At 40.5% G+C, this 13,336-nt stretch overlaps 1 protein-coding gene across 1 annotated transcript in view; it reads left to right on the top strand.

The window, feature by feature from the left end:
- Positions 1 to 815: 815 nt before the first annotated feature.
- The window catches only part of col27a1a (collagen, type XXVII, alpha 1a), a 110,509-nt gene continuing 97,988 nt past the window's right edge, over positions 816 to 13,336 (top strand). Inside the window, exons 1-2 of the mRNA XM_084745830.1 lie at positions 816 to 1,204; positions 7,401 to 7,471. Coding sequence (XP_084601956.1) covers positions 1,152 to 1,204; positions 7,401 to 7,471 — 124 coding nt within the window. The 5' untranslated portion in view covers positions 816 to 1,151. The remainder of the gene's footprint in view (positions 1,205 to 7,400; positions 7,472 to 13,336) is intronic.

Below are 13,336 nucleotides of genomic sequence, written 5' to 3'. Positions count from 1 at the left end.
CACGTAGTTAGCGTTTTAGCTAGCTAGCATGCAGTATAACTTCTTTTTTAACTTTCTAGTTAGATAGCAAACAATCTAACATTTTTTTTCAAATTTTAATTTGATAGCAAAAAATATTTATATTTTTAACAGCAAGCAATGCAACATTTTAGCTAGCTAGCTAGCTAGTAATCAATGTTAAGTTAGCAGTTTTCCACCTAACCTTTTTCCAAGCTAGCAAACATAACGTTTACTTTAGCAAGCTAAAAAACATAAACCATAATTAACCATTTCCCCCCTCCTTTACTAGGTCAGGACAGCACTCAAATTTATTTTTTATTTATTTAATTTGGGTAAGTTAGTATCTCCACTGGTTAAACTCAGTTTAAATTTGGTTTACATCAGTAATTTTATCCTACTAAATTAGTTTTTAATGGAAAGTTGAGCCCTGCTTGTTTTTTCTTAGCTGGTGCAATCCACTCTAAGACTCAAGTGTCACTGGCATGGGTGACTTTCACTTCTACTAAAGTAATATTTTATTACGCAGTATGATTTGGGTACTATAAAAGCACTGTAAAGGACAGTCTCTGGAGGAGCTGTGGGCGTCCCTGTTCGGCTGCATCCAGCCTGTGAAGCGCTGCCCACCGTGTGTCACCGTGCTTCATTCATATGGTTTACCGGTGCATGGGGCTTTGGGTAGGATCCATGTGGCCACCCCCTGGAGAAGGCGTGTAGTTGCTCTATGCAACCGCTGGGTTTGTAACTTGACACCTGGCCGTGCGGTGCATTTGCCATCGCTTTACCCACAGAAAGCCTATTTAAAAAGGAAAGGGATGAGTCCAGCGCTCCTGACTCCGTAACCCCCCTTCCAAAACGAACCCAGCTTTCTCTCCGGGCTGCGCGTCCCTCAATCTGGATCGGCATAAATGAATGAAACACAGGGGAATATCGACAGACAACCGCACAGGAAAACTCTCTGTCAAACCAGCCTGCCAGAAGGAATTTATGTCGGGCTTGACAGGCAAATCAACATGAGTTTTTCCCTCTGGAACTTCATCTCAAGCTTGTCAAATGCGTAAAACGGCGACCGGTGTCTTCTGCCGCCCCCCTTGCAAAGGAGTCACGCTGTGATTAACGGTCAGGTTTTTGACTGCCAGGACAAATGAATACAAATGAATTTAGGCACCCGAAGGAGAGATTGCAGAACCTCTCATCTAGACACAAAGTAAGTACCTTTTTTAAAAAATTATATTTCATTGTGTCCGTCTGTGTGCGCTGATGAAAGGATGTTGGACAGAGCTGGCTGGGGACTGAGAGGTACAATTTAAGGAGCTGTTTGCCTCCATGTGCGTACTGTTACTGTACCTGTGATGTGCCGGCTGGCTGTGGTCCAGCTCACCATGCAGGAGAGGAGTCCACTGGGGACTAGTGAGCCTCTGTATGGGGTCTGTTTGGTTTGGATCATGACATTCACCATAAATTTACCAGAATGAATCGATTTGTCCAAATGTTTGTTTTCTTTCCTATTTTTAAGTTTCATTCAACGGGACAAAAAGACCAAGAATAATCACCACGTTAATTTGGAAGCAATGTGCGGGGGATACATTTAATATTTCTTGATTGCGCAGAGAAATGTAAAGTTAATTTAAATGCCTGTAAGGGTTTTTTTTTTGTGCAAATACACAATGGGTGCATGCAGGAACTGTGCCATATTGTGTTTACTAAACTCACTCATCTGTCAGAGGAAGTAAAACAGGCAATTATTCACACCTATAAAGTTTCACGAGAGGTCCATCAGCATCATTTTGTTAGGATGCTTTCCATGTTTTCCGCTTTACGCATTCACAGTCCACAGCCACTTTTACGCAGGGTAGTTAAAAGGAGATTTTGTTTATGGAGACACTCGACGGTAAAGAAAATGCTTGCAAAAACTATGACATCAGCCTTTGCAATAGTCCCCCTCAGCAATATCCACTTATATTTAACAAAACATCTGCAGCTGACACCAGTTTTATGGCTCGGTGACATAAAATGCAGATGTTGTAGTTATGCATGTGTTTACAGCGCAGACCTTCACAGACAGTGAAAAACAAATCGGGCTCTTGCAGCAAATGGACCGAAATATTTGCTCTTGCCTGTGCTACAGTGTTGACTTTACAGGCATCAGCCAGCTGTTGCACAATTCATGCTTTCATTCATTTATGCCTTCATTCATTTATTTACACACGCGTGCGTCATTTTCACTGTAGATTGATATCTGGATTTACTGCGCAGTGAACATCTGGTTAAGTTAGAGATAGAGGGGATGCAGTCATCCAGGGAGTAGGAAAATCTAGGTTTTCATTTAAAACAAACTGGCTTAATGGTGTCAGCTTTATTCATCACACCTGCCTGGATGTTTTACAGAAAAGTCATTAGCAAAAAAATATATAAAAAATGACCCTTGGAGGAGTTTGTTATCCTCACAAATTGACCAAACGCCCAACAGTTGCTGCTAAGACATTATTCATTTACAGACAGACTACCTGAGAGGTGTTATAGCTGCAGGGAGAATCATTCACCAGATGTCCACATGGGGTCGCCCTTTATGTCTCACTCTTGGACCTTCACATGCAATTATTCTTGGGCAATGCGTTGGTATATTCTGACAGTTTTTTTCACTGAAAAAAAAAACAACTAAGGGAAAAGAGTTTATAATTTAAAAAAAGTAACATAAAGCCAGATAGACACTTTATGAGTCAACCCCTCTTGTTCTAACCTGCAGTTTCAGTAGCTGAGGGGGATGTCACAATGAGTCACAATGCTATTTTATGTTTCATCTGTTGTTACAGAGAATAATGGCTGGAACAGGACTGATGTAAGTCATTTGAGAAGTAGGAATTAGTCAGAAAGTAAACAGTCTGAAGTGAGAGATTACTGCAGAGAGAACAGATGATGGACAATACACGCACTGCTGCTGTTATTACATGTCAGTCACCCTCTCCTCCTCATCAGCCTGTTACTGTCTGCTCATCAATAGGAATTTTCCACTGTGTGTGAGTGTGTGTGTGCTCAGTGGGCAGGATCGCCTTTGGGAAATCCTTTCAGGGAATCATTGAGTGGTCCAAACTTGTGAAAAGAAACGGAAACTATACAGGCTTCTCAGTGTTTTTTCTTCTTTTTTTTTTTTTCTTTCAACCTTTGACTGGTCGCCGGCCTACAGACGGCCTGCTGTTTGAGAGTGCGTGTGGAGGAGGAGGAGGAGGGGGGTGGTTGGTGGTTTTGGTGGGGGGGGGGGGTCGAGAGGTTAGGATCAGAGTTTACACATGAGGAAAAGAGACAATGATGCCAGGAAACTCAGCAGCTAAACAGAAAAATTGGCTTTGAATTTTCATCTGTAGGTTACTGCTGCAGATTGTACAATGTTGCCCTACGCATCTTTGTCATTTAGAGGGGTGGTTCTCAAAGTGGGGTCTGCGGACCCCTAAGGGTCCTTGATGGGTTGCCAGGGGGTCCCCAGCAAAAAGGGGAATAATTTATTTTCCATCCATAAGAAACACAATGACAGAATGTATGACTACTTTGATCATGTATTTCATACATTTCCTGTACTTAAACATTTTTTGGGCCTTTCATGCCATTATTTTTTGAGAGGACAGGAAAAAGGAAGACAGTGGATGAACGACATGCCCAAATAAAACATCCAAAAGCAAAAGTATTGATGAAGATCGAGGACAATATCCTATCAAAGAGGTCTATTGATTGTGCTAGTTTCGGGGTCCTTGACCGGAAAAAGTTTGAAAACCAGTGATAGAGAGATGAAAGCTGACTGCAACTAACGACTGCTTTCATTGTTGATTATATATCTTTCAATTAATTTAAATTCACTTTCCTGTTTAGCTGCGGTTTTCAAACTGGGGACCTGGGACCAAAAAGGGGTCTTGAGTGGGTTGTAAGGTGTCCCCAGCAAAAGGAAGAATCAAATATTTTAACTTTTTAGAAGTTTGACCAACAAAGCAAGAAATAAGGCTGGCCATTTTGATTGACTATCACAAATTGATTAACGCCCAAATCATGTTTTTTTTTTAATTACTCAGAGGGGATTCCTTGGAACAAAATTCTTTCAAACTGGGCGTCTATGGTCTAATGTGCATCTCACATGAAAAAGTTTGGGAATCCCTGACCTGAAGAAACACAAAATAGTTACATTTTAGAAGCTGATATTAGAGAACTTGGACTTTTTTTCTTGATTGCAAAGGGTTTGGGCTGTTGGTTGGACAAAAACATGTCAAGACATTACTTTGGGATATTGTGATGAGCATTTTTCAAAATTGAATTAACATTTTATAGACTAAAAGATCAATAAAAGAATCTATAATGAAAATAATCGTTAGTTGCAGCCCTGGTTAAGATGAGCTGAAGTTCAATGAGTAGAGAAAGATGTTATCAGCAGGACAGAGGAGCTTCTTCCCCCTTTTGTCTTTGAAATGTGAGTTCAGTCACTGGCTTCAGTGGCTTACAGGACAATATGTAGGTTAGATTGGTTTACTGGATGACTTAGGAGGAGGTATTGTTCATCCAGCCTGTATTTTGTCCACTCAGCTTAGCTGAGGTTCCCCTCAGGGAGTCTTGTCATTGCTCACTGCTGCAGTATGAAAACCACACCAGACAGGGTCAGTGTTCAAATGTCAGAGCCACACATTTAAATGTCCATTGTGCAGAAATTCCCCTACAAATTCTCCAGAAGAATAAAAATCCCAACAGGTCACATTTACTTCAGAAAGCACGCTAATGAAAATCTAAACAAGCTACCGAGAACTTTTAATATCAAAAGCCAAAGAAAACGGCACTGTTTCCCAGGAAACTTGGTCCAGTTTGCACAGATGTAAACAGCCTGAGGGACAGAGGAATGAGCTGCAGCACTTATGACTCATTTTCAGAAAACTGATCTCTCCTCAGCTGATAAGACACTGAGTGAGACTGTAACCAGCTGGGAGTCTGGCAGATACACACACACACACACACACACACACACACACACACACACACACACACACACACACACTCTACACTCTTTAAAGCAGGGGTTCCAAAGAACCCTTTTAGAAGAAATAGTTCTCCATGGATTGTTGAAATTCTGAGGATTCTTTCATCAAGGGTTGACCAGGGGTTTTTTGTACCAATATGAATGGGTTCTCTGTAGACCACCCTCTGTGTTTTCTGGATAAAACCCTTGGACTATAGAAAGGTTCTCAGTAGAACCTCTTCAGTGTGTTCTAGATAAAACCCTTGGATGGGTTCTTATTGGCACTCATAAAAGGTGGAAAGGTTTTGGATAGAATTTATGTTGGGTTCTAGGTAGAACACTCTGAAAGGGTTTCATGTGGTACCTTAACAAAATGTTCTAACAGGAACCAATAAGGGTTCTCCTCTGGGGACAAGCCAAAGAACCCTTTATGGTTCTAGGTAGGACCTGTATTTCTAAGAGTGTAAAAATCATGAGTAACCACAACCAGCTGTGTGTGAGGTTGATTGTGTTGAAGCTTCATTAGCAACTACGAACACGGAGAGAGGCAGACACACACAGACGCCACAAACACACATGTACACACTCACACGCACTTCGATATGTACACACACACCCACTGATTATGATCACACAGGCCGGCGGGGGAAGCAGCCGGCGGTTTAGTGCGGAGGTTGTTTGCAGATCTCTAAAGAGATACCACAGACACATCTCTGCAGGTAAATATGTTTGTGCCACAGTTAGCGTCTTTCCCACATGTATGTCTTTGGAGCCCACGCCGCCGTCTGCTGCTCCTGCACCGCTCTCACCCTTCAGCCACAGCTGCTATACACATTTCCTCCTCCCGTGTGTGTGTGTGTGACCATGTGTGTCTGGATGACCTCCAGCGGTAAACAGTGGCTCCCCTGCCTGTCACCAGATCTCGGTCCCCCACTGAGCTCTCAGTCCACTTGCCAATCAGTCCCCTCAGCTCTGCTGCACACCTGGATGTAGTGAGGGCGTTGAGAGGGACCATTTTTCTGTTTTCTGTCCACGCATGTGTGTGTGTGTGTGTGTGTGTTGGTTTTGGGAGGAGAGTTGATGGATAAGTGTACCATAGTATTTCTGTCTTTACAAACCGCAACTTGAAGCTGTGTGTGTGTGTGTGTGTGTGTGTGTGTGTGTGTGTGTGTGTGTGTGTGTGTGTGTGTGTGTGTGTGTGTGTGTTTTGGAGAGAGGTGCTCGTCTTGAGTTGTAAGTGCTTTTGCAGAAGCCAGTTCCCATTTGTTTTTCACATGGTATCAGTGGCTCAAGCGAAAGCATGTGGGTTTGTCTGAATCTGTGTTTTGGTTTTAATGTAAAAACAGATTAAACCATTTTGTTATCTTGGTATATTTCATAATTTTGAGGCTTATTGAGAGACAACTCATAGATTTCCTAATGATGGCTGTTTTGTCTTTTTTAAAACCCTTTCTTAAGATGTTCCTGATGTTTGCCGTATGCAAGCAATTCCAATTATTGTTACCCTTTTTTAACAAGGCACCATTTATAAAGGTGATAAAATGAATAGTTTTATTAATGGCTAATAAACCATTTAACAGAGATAACATCAAGTCATGGTTATGCAAGTCACAAGTAAGTCACCAAATGTAATGCCATTTTAACAACAGAGTAACACTATGGGCAATAGTGTACATTTACACAAAACATGCATGCTTTTTTGTCAGAAAAAGTCTATTAAAGGAAGTGCAACTGAATTAATCCTAAAAAAGCAGTACTGACATTGCACTTTCATAGCATATAGCACTAGAGAGGGGTATGACATGCAACAGAGGTTGAATAGAACCAGTAACGGTTGCAACTGTGCAGCCACGCTTCATGTGCTGCAACCATGCAGCTAAAAAGTGATCCCTCGCACCAAACAACCACAACAGTATGAATTTTATTTGTTTCTGTCCTCTGTTGCGGTATTTAGTTGATATAGGAAATGCAGGTAAATAGATTGTAACTCTAAAGTCATCAAATTTGTGATTCAAGTCTGATTCCACACTTCTGCCAAGACTGTAAAAAACAACCTTTGACTTGTTGTATTGTTTGGCTGCCTGGACACATTTGTTGGACTTCATGATTAAAGGTCTTTACACACCAACAGCGATGTGAATAAATGGCATGAAATTCTGAATAATTCTGGGGCGAAGATGCATACGAGTCGGAAGCGAAACCTCAGGAACATCAACCTTTGTCCACAAAATAAAAGATGGGTTGTTGGGTTGGTTTGTTAGAAAGTGAGAAACCTGTGAAACTTTATTAATGGTTTACCAACTTCTATAATTGTATTATTACAAAATAGAAAAGATAAACACCAAAAAGTTAAATAATTCAGTGCTGTGTGACCGACTGCTGCCTCTTTCTAACCTCCTCTCTTCTCTTCTTCTAGGAGAGCCCTATTGCTCTGTACAGTTTTATATTGTACTTGTTACCTGGGACTTACACAAGTACACTCTGAAGGTAAGACATGACTTAACGTGACTTCCACTTCTCCCAACTCAGCCACTTCACTTTCTCACCTTTTTCTCCTTCTTCTTCTTCCTCACTGAAATTTTTACCAGTGGAAAAAGCTGTGAAAGTTATTGGAGCATGGAGGTGGAGGGGGGGGATTTTGGAGTTATTCTTTTTCCTGTTTGGTCATTGCCCAAGCACGTAAACACATTGCTGTGAGGATTGGGCCAACCGTTGCCATGGCAACGAGTGTTGAGTAAGCTGAGCGAGCAGGGGGAGGTGATCAGATCATACAATTCAGAGCTGATCAGTATAGAGAAAATGTAGTCTAAATGTGAAAACGGTGCAACAGTGTGAAAGTGATGGCTCATGGTGATAAAGAGAACTATCACCTGAATCTGCAGCTTTCCCCTCGACTTTTCAGAGCTTTATAGGTTGTTCAGCTGTCCTGCCTGTTTTGGTGTGCTCTGTCTGCTGTCATAGTGTCATTTTTAGCCACAGCAGACAGCTGTTTTCTGTGAAAAAGCTCCAAAAATCCACTTTACCCTACCTGCTTTGCAACAAACAGCAGACAAAGTTGGCAACTGGCTGGTGAACATAGTGGAGCTTTTAGCAGATAAAGAAACAGATAGTAGGTGGTAGGGACCAAAAATAGAGTTAAAAGAGAGGGAATTTTGGACTTACATTTGACTAATTAATCTTATAATGTCTTCGGTGCCCCCAAGTTGCCAGTTTTTGCAGGTTTGATTAAGAAGATGCAGGATAAGTTAGGTACTGATGCAGTTTTTTGTCTTGTATACCAAAGAGTGAGTTTGTGACTATTAACAGTTGAAAAATTAGATATTTTTCCACCTGCTTGGGCTACTTTTTAAGTGAGGTAAAAATAGTTTTCTGCAGCTTGTGATAATTTCAGCTACTTTTTTGTCCCATTTGGTGGTTTTACTGTAATTAAAAGTAATAGATACAGTCCAGTGAATCGGCCCCTTTTCCTCTCCAGTTATTATAATTGAGACTGACAGGGCGCAGAGTTCAGTAGGTCCGACACGTAGTCACTGAAACCGAATGTCATCTCAGTTTATCACAACAGGGATGAAACTTTCTTTTCCAAGTCAAATAGTCATAGCTCTGCGATAAAAGTCTTGAAAAAGCTGACGTTTTTATTTTTATTTTTGAAAACGCATTACCTTAAGACATGCTGAAGTTGATCTTTTGTAGCTGTAACCATGATTTGCAATCAAGCTGTGTTATTTTAAGAAAATATGATCACGCAGTCTCATCGTTTCAGACGATGTCAGACAGACACTGTCAGACAGACAAAAAAATTTTAATTTCCTAAGTGGAAATGAAAAATTGGCAGTACACAGTAGCTGGTTTTAGACTGATTGGGCTTCTTGGCGTCAGTAAAAATCTGGCAACGCTGTCCATGATCATCACTGTTGCAGGGAGACTGAACTCATTGCTGTCCTCTGTCTTTAAGAGGAGATCCATGTGAACCCACAGCAGTGGTGGACTCAATCTGTATGGCTATAAGCCTGTCAGTAGTTTCCTTTTTAGCTTCCGCAGTGATACATGTCTTCCTGCTTCAGACAGGAGCTTCCTCTGCAGTCAGTGTCAAGGTCAATGATGGTGAACAATGACATGCTGTCTGTGTAGAAATGTCGGCACTCAAAAACACTGATGACGAACATCGATTTAGCTCTTCTTCTCTGCAGAAAAAAGCTACAGAACTAAATGTTTTCCTACCTGATATCAATTCAAGAAGCACGTCTTCAATCACAATTGGACTGACTCTTGGAGTTGTTCTGCTCACAGAGATGCTCTGAAAGGAATCCAGACAGGCCACAGAGGGGAGTTAGAATCTTTTTTTTTTTTTATCTTTGCCTTCTTCAACCATGATGCATCCTCTTGAGACCTGAGGTTGCTGCCTATTTTTACAGAAAGGGGAACTCCACAGATTTTATACATCAAAGATGTGAAAAATGTTGTATACAGTTGTGGCTTTGATGACTACAAGTTTAAAAAAAAAATCCTGTGGATGTGGAGCTAGAAAGTAGCTTACCACACCTCTGCAGCCCACAGCTCATCTCTACTTGAGGCCAGTAACTCAAGGCTACATTAACTGCAACTTGCAACATGCGGAAACCTAATGTTCTCAGCTAGCTACGGGCTTTTGTTTGTTGTCTTTGTCTGTATAAGAATGCAGTGTTAAATCTGGAGAGCACTCTTTAAAAACTTTTCCTGTACTAGTTTCTGAAACAGAAGCTCTGCCACACACACTGTGTATCAGGGAGAGTCATAACTCAAGGCCAAGTCAAGAAGCCTAACAATTATCGTTCACACCACATAACTGCAACATCCCAGATTTTGGCTGCGGTCCTCTGCTGCACTTTGTTTCCTGTCTCTCTACATTAGTGGGACTGCACAGCATTTTCTATCTCTTGTCCCACTTGTTGAGACCATATCTCACATTTTGATTGGCTCTAGTATTTTAGAAGTCAACCTGCTGCAGGACAGACACTTTCTAAAATCTGTCTTTTATCCAGGGGCTGTGAAGAAAGCCAGGAAGGCTGTCATCGCAGGGGTTTATTTGATATCAGTATAAAAAAATACATGACTCTCTCAAAAACATGTGGCAGTTCGTTCCACATTGTCCCACATAAACATTGTCTTTGCCTCACATTTGGTTTGTTGGGATCTTTTCATCCTAAAATAAAAGCAAACTACCCCCCAAAAAAATTTATATTTGGGGAACCTCCTAGGTTAGAGGTTAAGTTGCGTATCATTATAACCACATGGTCTCCAAGTTGTTTCCAGTGAGGGATGTTTGTTGCATGTCATGTCTTTTTACATCTCTCTCTGTTTTTCTGCTGTCACCAAATGAAGGCACAATGCCCAACTTACTTCTAACATAAGAAATAAAAGGCAAAGAAAGAATATTTTACCATTTTTTGTTCGTTATTTCAATCATGAATCATAAATCATGATTCCAAATCTGACATTGTGAGAATACATGTGATGTATTGCTGTGGGGATGATTTTTCCACACATAGATATCATAAATGGCTCACTGTAGACCAGCGTTGGCCAGCCGGAGGGAGATCTTCTGAGTGTGTTCGAATGAATCGGTGACTTCATCCTCTACAAGGGATAACATTACAGAGTGAAGAGCCTTGGACTTTCTCTCTGTCCTACTTGAGTGACTTGGCACAGACCAAGGCTATGAACTCCAGCCATGTGTTAAACACAAGTCTGTCTCTGTCTGTGTGTGTGTGTGTGTGTGTGTATGTGTGTGTGTGTTCACATCCGTACTGTATGCTGTATATCTAAAACCACATGGTAAATGTATGCCCCAGTAATACTACAAGTGGTATTTAAATAAAGAAGTTTGGAGACAGGAGTCTCTGTACAGAACAGATACATGTAATGCACACGCTGCCTCGCTGCCAAGTGCTGTTGTCCTTTACTGCAGACGAGACCACACAGTGTGAGGATGGGTATATACTATACCCCATGTAGGTCCTGTTTCCCCAGGCTATTTTATAAAGCCCTAATGTTTTGAGAAAAGGGAAAGTCTTACAGTCGTATACAGAATATGGAAAGAACATAAAGAACTGTCTCTACACTATATAGTAGAATTTGTTTTAACTTTAAAAAGTTAGTGTCGGCGCTGCCTTAAAGTTTGAAGTTGACCGAATTTTAATTTGTTTGATGATTCAAAACAGTCAAATAAACTTGATATTTATTCAGTTATATGTGAGAAAACATGTTAAATATTCACATGTTCAGTGTTTCTTCAAACTGTAACAAAGAAGGGTCTCAGGAGAGTTTAACTCTCAAGCAATGTATGCTGGGAAGCCTGCTAATATGCTGATCGTGCTTTTTAAAAGTCTTAATTTAATGACTTGAATAAAGTTACAAGAACTTGTGTTTATGCTGAAGTTCTGGAGTGTTCTGAAAACAAATACTAGGAATGTTCTGTCTGATTGACTTGAATAAATAAAGCTGCATATTTCCATTAATATAATGAGAAAAGATTAGTTGATTCCATTAAATTCCTGAATGATTTTTTTTACAGTGTATGGTTGATTGTTTTAACAGAAATAAAAACACTGAACATGTAAATATTGAGAATATTTTCTCAAGCATAACTGAATTAAAAGCAAGTTTATTTGACAAGAAAAGTTTGTTTTGAATTATTACAAAATAACCTCAACTTGTCTTTTCAGATTTATTTAAAACTTTAAGGATGCCAAAACAAATTGTTTATTTTTACAGTGTATTTTAAAGTGCATTAGAGACACACAGCAAGTTTTTATTATTTCTATTTTCCTCAACCTGTAAAAAAAAGGGTCTGGGTAACTGTCACACGTTAAATTAATGATTTGATTGAACTCTGCACAGTACATTAATTGAACTAATCATTCAAATCAAGACTTCTAGTTAGAAGAACTTGTATGTATAAGTTCTGAAATGTTCTTAAATGTTGTTTAATTAACCTGAAGAATTAACACTTACATATTTACGTTGAGCTAATAACAAAAGATTAGTTGTTTCCACTAAGTTTCTGTATGATTTTTTGGTGTATAATAGAAGCATGATTAAGTACAAAATTTGTTAAAACCTTGTATGCATCAATTGTATTTCACAATCCAGAATGGACAGACTAGTTTTTAATTTTTTTGTTTCACACTGTACATCTGAAAACTCTGGAAAAAAACCTGTGCTTTCCGAGCAGCTTCGTCCCTCAGGTCTAATTACTAGATAACCACCGGTATTATATGGCTCAAATTCCCGCTCTTTTTTTTTTTTTTTTTTTTTTTTTTAAGTTTCCATGCAATTATATATGTCCAAAGGCTGAGCCCCCATCAGCGGGCTAATGAAGCAGCCTCGTGTTATAGAAAGACAAGCACCTCATTGAAGTCCTTGCTTTCTATGGCTTATACCAGTACAGTAACTGTTACGACATCCCATCTGTCTTTCGCCCCGTCTTTCACACTTTCTGTCATCTCATCAACATTGCTTGTCCATTTTTCTATCTTTTCACAAGCTTCTATACACATGTCCCCATTAGACAAGGCCCAGTGACCACAGGTCAGAGTGAGCCCCGAGACAATAAAGATGTCGAGGGGCCTGGGTCTGAGATCACAGGTCATAATAGGGAATGAGCAGCGGGACCCCTGAGACTGAAATGCTGAACAGAGAATCAAAGCTGCCTGAAAGGCTGGTGGAAACTGCATTCTGCCTCCAGGCAGGGAGATGCTGTACTCACTTGTGGTGACTGTGGTCATGTTTCTGAACTGACTCTATTGATGAGAGGAGAAAGGAAAAGGGGAGGTCGTCTGATGCTGCCGATGTCCTTTGGCTCGTTAATCCCCTATAGCCTTAAAACAAAGAGGCCATGCCTTGACATGAGTCACACAAACAGCACATTTCCTTCAATGTACAACACAGCGAGCATGCAGACGTACTAATTGGTTTGGCAGTTATATAATTTCAGCACCAAACGTGAATTTAGAACCTGAACTCTGTCCCTTGTGCCTTCACACAGTATCCAACAGGCTCACTTTCCCTTGTACTGGGTTGGCCAGATGGTTCCTGAGAGAGGATTAGGTCCTTTAGCCTGATTGTGCGTTCCTGGTACTGGCTGCTTTGGCCTTGACTGAGCTCCCTCCACAATTACCTCCGCCAGCCGCCATGTTTCCATCAGCAGCGACAAAGTCTTGTCTTACTCTGTGACTCACATGACCATGAGGATGAAGGGGCCGGTTATTATTAACTGAGTCTGTACTGTACAAAGATTATGGTGATTTATTTAACTTGTCAAATAAACTTTAAACACATGAGTAAATATTTATACACCAATTTGTAAGTTCA

The sequence above is a fragment of the Lutjanus erythropterus genome, chromosome 20 (genome assembly GCF_056507025.1).
Source record: "Lutjanus erythropterus isolate fLutEry1 chromosome 20, fLutEry1.hap2, whole genome shotgun sequence".
NCBI lineage: Eukaryota > Metazoa > Chordata > Actinopteri > Lutjaniformes > Lutjanidae > Lutjanus > Lutjanus erythropterus.
This window is presented reverse-complemented; position numbering and strand designations above follow the sequence as displayed.